The sequence below is a fragment of the Schistocerca nitens genome, chromosome 4, assembly GCF_023898315.1.
Source record: "Schistocerca nitens isolate TAMUIC-IGC-003100 chromosome 4, iqSchNite1.1, whole genome shotgun sequence".
In the NCBI taxonomy this organism is placed as follows: Eukaryota; Metazoa; Arthropoda; class Insecta; order Orthoptera; family Acrididae; genus Schistocerca; species Schistocerca nitens.
In genome coordinates, this window is record NC_064617.1 from 277,893,972 (window position 1) to 277,904,628 (window position 10,657).

The 10,657-nt window shown below is 38.6% G+C and overlaps 1 protein-coding gene across 1 annotated transcript; it reads left to right on the forward strand.

Moving 5' to 3' along the window:
• Positions 1-799: 799 nt before the first annotated feature.
• Positions 800-10,094, forward strand: LOC126251545 (probable Bax inhibitor 1). Its single transcript, XM_049952055.1, has 5 exons — positions 800-1,041; positions 1,554-1,783; positions 6,887-7,113; positions 8,992-9,162; positions 9,509-10,094. Exons 1-5 carry the CDS (start codon positions 998-1,000, stop codon positions 9,533-9,535), a joined length of 699 nt encoding a protein of 232 aa, XP_049808012.1. The 5' UTR covers positions 800-997; the 3' UTR covers positions 9,536-10,094.
• The last annotated feature ends 563 nt before the right edge of the window (positions 10,095-10,657 follow it).

Sequence of the window (10,657 nt, forward strand, 5' to 3'; positions counted from 1 at the left end):
GTAATGCACGCAATATGGTATGTAGTTTCAGTTCTGGTGACAGTGCTTCATGCATTACAGTACTTTTAATCCTAATCGCATAATTAACTCTGTTTAGAAGAAACGGGAACAGTTCTGGTGACGCTCTAAGATAATAAAAGAACTTCTTGGATCTTCCGTTATAAATTATTTCAGCAAGGATGCTGAGCAATCGACCTGACGTCTTTTCTTCATCCAGTCACAAATCGGAACACGTTTCTTATTTTTTTCTTTTGCAGCGATTCCATGCAACAAGCTTTAACTCCATCACAACTGGTACGACATGCAGCTGTCAAAACTTTCATTTCAGACACAACTCAGGCACCCACAAAACGACGAAACTGAAGTGTATACTGGTGTCGCCGTGTCTACAGTCATATATGAAACCACTTGCGTGCAACTCTTTAAAAAACGAGAGCCGCAACCCAATGCCGTCGTGTAAACTAGGCTTTATGTTCCGTTGACGTCTAGTGGGAATTGTCCATATTTCGTTGTAAATATCGTTTCTCTTATCGATATGTCTAGATGAGTGTCAAGGGTCTTAGTGGTAAATATGTTTTGGCTTGTGGAATTTGTATCGCTTATGGTATCTTATAACCTTAATTTCACCTATTGGCACTGGGCTGGGAGAACTGACAATGTGTTGACGTTTCGTCGCCACCATTTGACGTTCCCTTGACATCAAGCGGGAATCGTCTTTATTTAGTTGTAGATATCGTTTCACGTATCGATATATCTAGTGTTCTAGTCGATATTCAAGGAGCTTCGTAGTAAATATGTGTTGCCTTGTGGGATGGTCGTACAAAATCTGATGTTTTGTGACGTAATAAAACAGTGACGTCTGTGAAGTGGGACGTGTACTTCCTGAAAATTAACCAGTCACGCATTAGCCAGTGGTGTTGTGTATCTGTTTCTAGAATATTTGTGAGAGCTCTGTCAAGTGTATATCTCGGTGTCTTGGCTTTAACCGAGTAACAAAATGGCCACTCTACAAAGTTTTGTGCGCAACTTTAATTCTAAACTGTAAGTAAGATTGTTGGGGGGAGTTATTAAATTGTGATATGTGAAGTACTGCGCAATACTGATAAGCTAACTGCATTCGTAATTTGAAATTTGTTACTATCAGTCTAACTTTGAGTTTGGAAATCGCTAATAAATATTATATTACTTATTTTCAGTGTCCCATGTGTTTTGTTAATTAGAGAGAGTAAATTAAAACCATTGATTATTTCTGGGCGGGTCCAAACAGTGTAGTGGTTCAGTCTACCAATAGTAATTATAGTGACGTGTTAATTTGAGTTTTGAATGCATGTTACTCGAATTTGGAAGAGGAAACGTTGAAGATTTTTTATAATATGCATAGATATTGGTGACAATGCTATTTGCCTATTGTTGGACGTTATTTCGTATGTTCCATGTCGATGGAATTACCAATTAATTTGTAAATATTTGTGTTCAGTCAGTCTATAACTATATTGCATTTGTAAAAAGAATTAGTGTTTAGAGTAATTACAAGTTTTTAATGTGTGTTCTAGAGAGGCGCCTGTCCGACAGCATCTCCAGAATGTCTACGCCTGCTTAACTTTCTCAACTGCTGCTGCAGCTCTTGGAGCATACATTCATATATACACAGAAGTTTTTACTGCTGGGTTTCTCAGTGCTCTAGGAGCCATGGGTTTGCTGATGTTACTAATGGGAACACCTTATAATGGAAAAAACATGCAGCTGCGTTTGGGGTATCTTCTGGGTTTTGCATTTTTTTCTGGTAAGTAATGTATCAAACACATCACACTGTTGTTTGAGTAGTTCTTTTTTGAAGGGCTTATCATCCAAGAAAAGTGTCACAATCATGTTCAATACAGATTGCACAATGGTGGTGTCTAGTTGCATTGCACGAGCCTCAAAACTATAGCATGGTAGGATGGTTAACTCTTGAGTGGACGCGCTGTTGTAAACAACAGTAGTTTTTATGGTTAAGGCATGATCCTGAAGAGACACCAGCTGTAAGAAGGTTCTTTATTGAAAAATCTGTTTCACGTTGGTGTAAAAGCGAGTGTGCTAAAACATAAAAAACCAACAGAAAAAAACATTGTGCAAATTCCACCAGATCCAAAGAGAAATGTGATGGGTGTAACTGAGGTTCTGCTTTTATGAAAGTAATTGACCTCTACTTTATAGATGAAATCGTAAACTATACAAATACATAATATAAAACACATCAATTGTCATGCAAAAGAGGTAATAAAGTGACGAAATAAGACGGAACAGGAATGCTACTGCTTAGGACTGCAGTGAGTTACAATAGGTTTCTGTTTTTTCAATGCTGTGTGTGGTTCGTTGATATGGGAATGCGGAATGACAGGAGAAAAACTAATGAGTTGGTTACAGTTCACACAGTATCTGATCTCTTTGCTGCTAACTGCCAGCGTTATTACAGCCTGGTAAATTTATGATAGATGAAGTGCTTCACCCCTATGGTGACCACTATAGATGGATTCAGTACATACTCAGTCAACTGGCTAAATATGGGACAAAAATGTTTCTCTGTATGAGTCAAACATTTTATTGCTGTAATCTGGAGGTTTGTTGCGGCATGCAACCAAAGAATAATATCGTGTATCTAATGCTCTGGAGGACATAGTGAAAAGATACGTGCTGCCTATAGAAAATTCGAGCAGGAACCTTACAACTGACATTTGGTATAATAGCTACCTCCTTTCTGCAAATTTGCTGCAGAAGACCAATAACTTGCATTGGTACAATGACAAAGAACAGACATGAAATTCTTCCAGAACTTCTCCCAAACAAAATGAAATTGAAAGTGAAATGTTTGGATTTCAGTTGGATAAGACATTAGTTTCATATGTTCCTTGTACAAAGTGTGTTAGCACACTTTTATCTGCTGTGCATGATATGGCGACAGTGGATGAAGAAATACACAAAGCTGAAAACTTAACTGAGTCCACATGACAAAAGTTGGAGTTGACGTAGCTAAAATGTGTTCCTGATACTCCATTTCAAGAAGTTCAAGGAGATGGGTATTGGCTACTTTTTCTTTTTTCTGAACATTGCCGTAATTACTTTACAAACAAATTGTCTGTGAAAAGTGTTATGAAAGTGAACATACATCAGAAAAACTGGGTAAATTGTTATTTAAAGAACTATAAGAGCAAAAGCTTCTGTTATAAATGTTGAAGATAGTGAATATGAACTGCTTTCTTCAGTAAATGTAATAGTTTAAGACAAGTTTGTTTTTACTGACAAATGACCATGATGTAAATTTTACTACGCATGCCTGCTAATCTGACAACAGTAGGTGCATCTGACGGAGGGTTAATAATGGGGAGTACCCAGGTTTTTATGATATTTCAATAAGATATAACTTTTTCTTCAATGGCAGAATTCTTGACAAACTTGCAGCAAACTGGGCTATGCTGCAGGTTAGTTGGTCACTAAAAACTCTATTCCAAAGAAATATTTTCGATGTTCTATTCTTCTTCTCTGTGCACCTCTATGTCACATGCTACTACATCATTACATCATGCTACAAACCAACATCCTACAGGTTCTGTTGGTGTGAATCTTTTGTATGTGGCATCATCTATGAAACATGGGGCTTCTAGAATACTTTCCTGTATTGCTCAAATGCTACAATTAGACGTTATGTCTCCGTCTTACTGTTTCTCATTGTGGTTTATGTAAATGTTGAGACATGCAGCTTAGGACAGCACAGTTGTTTTCATTTTTCTCATCACTTAGATGATTGTTGCTTTTAACAACTTAAGTGTGTTAAGGGCAACAAGTAGTAGCGCTTGGATCAACTCTGTGTGTGTTTTTAAGTAAACCCCTTAACAGTATTTGTAAAGGGTACACAGTGTGTAGGGTGCAGGCTCATCGCTGCTTGGGGTGATGCAAAATGGATTAATGTTTTATGTAGGCCTAAGTGGAATTGCACCACACAATGAAGTACTTTCAACTGTAAAGGGGGAACGCGAGAATTGTCCCAGTTTAATCCTCACATAATTGAAAAGATGAGTGAAATTAGTGGTGTTGAGCTGAAATTGTTAAAATTTAACAAAGCTTCATGACACGATGATATTCCTATCAGATTTTATACTGAATTTGTGGCTGAGTCAGCCCCTCTTCTATAGTTGGAGTCAGGAACGATGGCAGTCGAGTTTAGGTCTGTTATGCGCATTTGCCACACATTCTCTGACAATGAATGAGTGTTCAGTGGTGTTTTCAGTGCCCTACTGTGAATTTTGTAGCCAATGTGATCTTCAGACATGATGGTAGTGAGTGCAAATGAGAAGTTGAGAAGTTTCCATATGATCATGTGATGTACAAACTAAGCTGCAACCAGTGTGCTGCTTTGCTCATCGGCATGATGATGAACAAGCTGTCTGTATGCATGTATGGCCACTGACTGTAGCAAAGAGACAGTTTGATCACACAGTTGCTGAACAAGCTGCCCAACACTGCTTCACAGCCTGTGCCATCTGGATCCATCGTACCAACACCAGCTTTTCTGAATTGCACAGTTGGTAATTATCTCTTAAATGCTCCCACAAACAGGACTATACCTTCCACCACCCTACCCCACTATCCTGACCCTCCCCATCCTAAAGAAAGTAGGTTACAGTACACTTGTTCGCCCACTGCTTGGATATTGCTCACCAGTGTGGGATCCGTACGAGATAGGGTTGATAGAGATAGAAAAGATCCAATGGAGAGCAGCGCACTTCATTACAGGATCGTTTAGTTATCGCGAAAGCATTACGGAGATGATAGATAAACTCCAGTGGAAGTCTGTGCAGGAGAGACGCTCAGTTGCTTGGTACGGGCTTTTGTTGAAGTTTCAAGAACATACCTTCACCGAGGAGTCGAGCAGTATATCTCGCGAAGATACCATGAGGATAAAATCAGAGAGATTATAGCCCACACAGAGGCATACTGACAATCTTTCCATGAACAATAAGAGACTGGAATAGAAGGGAGAATGAAAAGAGGTACTCAAAGTACCCTCCGCCACACACCGTCAGGTGGCTTGTGGAGTATGGATGTAGATATAGATGTATTCTGTCTCACTGCTACCACCACCACTGGATTGCTTCTCCCATCAGGCAATTATGACTCACTGTGGCCACAGTAGCCAGAGACAGTGACTGTGCGCCTGCACCTGCCCGTGGTTTGTGTCTACTGGACTGTGCCTTTTGGCTAAAAGGCAAAATGTGTAACAGTCCTTTTCTTGTGCCTCTCTGCGACTGTAATCTATCCTTTCCACAGTATTATTATTCCATCCTAGACTTTCCGTTGTTTGGGTAAAGTGTTTCTTTTGTTATCTACATTTTCTTCGCATGTACCTTTCTGGAGCCTGCATTTGTCTGCCCAACTTTTGTGACTACCATATGTTGGAATGTCCTCTATTCCTCAGCTGAACTTCTGTGTGATATTCGCTATTGCAATATCTACACTCTCAGAGATTTCAGAATGTGTTGTATGCTTGCAGATACAACAAAATGAATGACATGAGAGCTTAGCATAGCTTTAATCAAGAGCGTATCTCAGACTTCCAGAGAAAGAGTGAGCTAGCATGAATGGTCTATCGAACGAAAAATCCTAAAACACAAGCTGGTTTTTTATTTGCAGAAATTTTAGTGTCATAAACTACATTGATGTGATGGGATTAATGTGGAGTCTGGGTATTTGAGGAGACTAGCTCCACCTATGCCACTTGCCTGTTGCGCTTCTGGTTAGCGGAATGGGTATGGTGCATATTCCTCGACCAAGAGACATATTGCTTCCTAGTGATTGAATGTGCACCTACGCCACTTGCCTGTTGTGGTTCTGGTTAGCGGAATGGGTATGGTGCATATTCCTTGACCAGGAGACATATTTCTTCATAGTGATCGAATGTGCATGTGTGTCGTTCTGCGGGTAGGCAGGAGAGGGCTTATGTGTTGGCACATTGAGTGGTGGAGTGATAGTGGATATCATAATGATAGTTGTTTGGAAAGAAAGCCCACCACTGCAGACATGGCACTGCCATTTCAGAAAGATTAGACCAATAGAGAAACAGGTTGTGGTTTGCACAGTTATGTATGTTGTTTCCGAATTTCTCCTCTATTTTGAAATAATTTAGACCACTGATGATAATATAGAGGTTACATTGAAGGCCTTTCTGTGGTACAGAATTGCATCATTGCCTTAATGTTTCATGTCCCTGTGATCATGATAGTTTTGAGAGTTGCTGTCACTGTGCTTGGTGCAGATTGCCAGATTGCAGAGCATTCAGAACCGATGTCTTATGTAGCCAATTCAGTAGGCCATGAGGGGTGCCTTCAGAGTCAATTTGCAACCTTATCCAGAAATGAACTATGTTCTTGCAAATTTTTCAAGACTAGTATATTATTTGTGGCACTGGTGTGCTCTGCTGCTGGGAGTGAAAGCTCAATTTATGTAATATGTAGTCCACATACGTATTTCTGTGTTGAAAGAAAATCTATTACCATGTAATTATAGTTAAAAGGTGTGTGTGTGTGTGTGTGTGTGTGTGTGTGTGTGTGTGTGTGTGTGTGTGTGTGTGTGTGAGAGAGAGAGAGAGAGAGAGAGAGAGAGAGAGAGAGAGAGAGAATTGTTTGCTTCGATACCATGGGAGCTGACAATATATATTTGCTAACAGAAGTGTACAATTAAGTTTATCCCAATGATGAGCAGATTCTGTTGCTTGTGTTCAGTGTTTACAACAAAAGTAATAAAAGAACTGATTACTAAAGGCAAGTATATAAGTAGTTTCTATTGATAAGTGTCTCCCCTTTCTAATTATTCCATGTGGCATTGTATGATTTCCATTTATTGTTAATTGCAGGACATGGAATGGGCCCACTTCTGGATGCTGTAATTGAGGTTGATCCGAGCATAATTGTAACAGCATTTTTCTGCACCTGCATAATCTTTGTTTCGTTCTCTCTTTGTGCAATGTTCGCTGAGAGAGGGCGATGGCTTTATCTGGGAGGTACCCTGCTGTCATTAGTCAGCACACTTTTCATATTTTCAGTGATCAACGTATTTGTCGGCTCATATTATTTGTTCCAGGTAATAAATTTTTGATTTTATTTTTAGTTGTTTAGAATAGCACTGTTGCAGCACAGTATTTCAGGTGTAAATATGTGAGATTGGGATCTTGAATTAGAACGTGTAACGACATATGATTGGTTAGATGGCGGTTAGATGGCGGTGTTTTGAGAAAATTTTTCACTACTATCCAGTAGAATATCAGCTTTTTCTCTCTTTGTGCAATGTTCGCTGAGAGAGGGCGATGGCTTTATCTGGGAGGTACCCTGCTGTCATTAGTCAGCACACTTTTCATATTTTCAGTGATCAACGTATTTGTCGGCTCATATTATTTGTTCCAGGTAATAAATTTTTGATTTTATTTTTAGTTGTTTAGAATAGCACTGTTGCAGCACAGTATTTCAGGTGTAAATATGTGTGATTGGGATCTTGAATTAGAACGTGTAACGACATATGATTGGTTAGATGGCGGTGTTTTGAGAAAATTTTTCACTACTATCCAGTAGAATATCAGCTTTTTGTTAAAAAATATTCGTTGTTTGTGTGGGTTGTGACATTGTAGATAAGGAGTGTTTAAATTTAGAATTTTGTATCTTTACTCTTGAAGCACTGTTTATCGACTAGATGAATAACCATTTGAGTGATGTTATTACTCAAATTTGTTGCGGCTCGGGGAATTTGGGCATGTAGCAGGCATGGTGCCAGTTAAAAGGTAGTTTCCAAGGATGTAAGTCTGTTTTGAAGAAGACTATTTAGTACTGTTTGGGCACTCTATGACCCGAAACTGTTTTCCATTATTAGATTTACACAATTCACTGTTGGGAGATGTTGTGACTAAAATATTGTGGCTGTTTAGCAGTCGTTTGTGTGTACATGTTAATTTTTGTGCACAACTTTCAGTTAATTGTGAATTTTGTATCTGTATAGCTGTACTTTCAGCCCAGCCCCCTTCCCCCCCCCCCCCCCCCCCCAAGTTGTGGCAGTTTGGTGCAACATAACTATTAGGTGTAACAATACCAGAGAAGGGAAGTTGCTACTCACCATATAGCGGAGATGCTTAGTCACGATAGGCACAACAAAAAGATTCACACGATTATAGCTTTCAGTCATTAAGGCCTTGTCAGCAGTAGACATTCACTCACGCAAACGCAACTTGCACACACGTCTGCAGTCTCGGAGAGCATAAGGTGTTTATAATGTATGTCTGTAGTGATAATGTTTAGAAGTCACTTCAGTGTTCACTGACATAATTATGTGCACAATCGTTGTCAGATACAACCTGTAGTGGACTGACAAGGCAGCCAGTCCACAGTGACGGGTGGCCGAAAGGCACACGTACACACACGCCGACTGGCGTGAAGTCTGAAACAGGATACGTGATGAAAGCTATAAAGAAAAGAACGGAGCTTCTCGTATACTTAACTTTAATTTCTTGTTGTACATTGCTCTTGATAATACAAGTGAGACTCTCTCCAGATATGGTTAATGGCGCCTTGCTAGGTCGTAGCCATAGACTTAGCTGAAGGCTATTCTATCTGTCTCTCGGCAAATGAGAGAAAGGCTTCGTACGTGTAGTCGCTAGCAACGTCGTCCGTACAACTGGGGCGAGTGCTAGTCCGTCTCTCTAGACCTGCCGTGTGGTGGCGCTCGGTCTACGATCACACAGTGGCGACACGCGGGTCCGACATGTACTAATGGACCGCGGCCGATTTAAGCTACCACCTAGCAAGTGTGGTGTCTAGCGGTGACACCACACAACCAATTACAGCTATTTGAGTGAGTTTGTGCTAATACTTGGACTGGTAATAAAATACTTGTTCTTCAGATAGTTCTCATCATATTATTTTCCTCTTCCCTGTTACAATAATTAATTTAGCACTGTGTGTAATGTGTTTACAGGCTTCTCTGTACATTGGTTTGGCCTTGATGTGTGCCTTCGTCCTGTATGACACCCAACTGATTATTGAAAAAAGAAGAAATGGTGACAAAGATTTTGTTGAACATTCACTTGACTTGTTCATTGATTTCATTGGAATATTTAGACGCCTAGTAATTATTTTGACCCAGAAGGTAAGACTTGTTAGTTTTAGTATTTTGAAAAACTTGTTTTCACATTTAATATACATGAAAGATGCATAAATGTACTGAGTATGTGACCTCTTACTGCATTACAAAATGATTCATAAAATCATTGCACTCTAATACCTGTTTAAGGAATGGGAAATTGACAAGTTTTAGAATCTTTTGGTTATAAGATGTTTGTATACATTTGTTGCAAATGTTAAAAATGCGTTTTATTGTATTGCCAGCCCACAGAATAGCTGTGTATGTCTATAGTTTTATTTGACATGGTTATTACACGATTTTCTGTTAGACTTTTATAACAATAAATGAACATCTTCTTTTTGTGCTACAGGAGCAGAAGAAACGTCGCAGAGACTGAGCCTCAATGAAAAATTATTATTATTATTATTTTTAAAGTCTAACATAAATTGACTGTTTTTTTTGGTATGTGGGATATGAATACATATGTGTTCAATTTACACCAAATGTTGCAATTGTGAAAGTGTACTTGTGTTCGAATAAGAAACATAAATGTAAAAATAGTGATTGTCCAGTTTCACAAATTGAATGAGTGTTGAGATAAAGTTGAATGTTTCCCTTCCATATGACTACCTGTAAATTAGTAGCCTAGAAGTTTTCACATTTACAGTGAAATTTTATGTATTTTTCATGAAAATGTAGGACTGTTAGTTTACTTACACACAAATACACAGATAGATAATTAGAAATGAATGTGTGTTAATATTTTTGAGAAGTCCCATCAGAATAGTCATGTTACTTAATCACAGTACCATTATTGTGTATTCTATATAACTTAAAACTACAGCTGCATTTATTTGCATAAAATTTTAGCCTGTGAAGTCTGATAGCACAGTTTTCATTTTATCCGTATGTTTCAATGATATTGATATTTGTTTTTCATTAAATTCTCAAATATTTTTGTGCATTTTGTATTTTATTTGACTGTTCCTATCCCACTCTTTTGTTATTAACAAAATACTATATGTATCACAACTTCATGAAGCAACACATTATAAACTGATTTATAGGGCTTTTGAATTTTTCTGTTACGAAGAATTTAGACGTTAAAGCAGGTCCACATCATTGCACAGTTGGATATTTCTCATAGAAAATGGAGGGAAAGAAGTTGGTCAGTCAAATAGAACGCAAGATTCACCAATGAAGAAACAGCTTTTTTGAAAGGGGGGGGATGGGGGGGGGCTGGAGGGAAGTTTTGTAGTGTTTCCTTCAGAGTGGAATTAGCAGCAGCAGCAGCAGCTTCTGGATAAACATAGTGTTATTGTAGATAAAATAAAAGTGTTGTGGATATATTTGGAAAAACAAATCTCAAGATAATTAGCAGTAGCAGCCAAACTGGATGAGCTGATTGGAGGGAATATAAGTACAGGATAGGTGTTTGAAAAATGAAAGGTGTAAGTCTTGTATAAAATTTGGAAAGGGTATTAAAGGTAAGTCTGTAAAAGGGAGAATAAAGTGGATG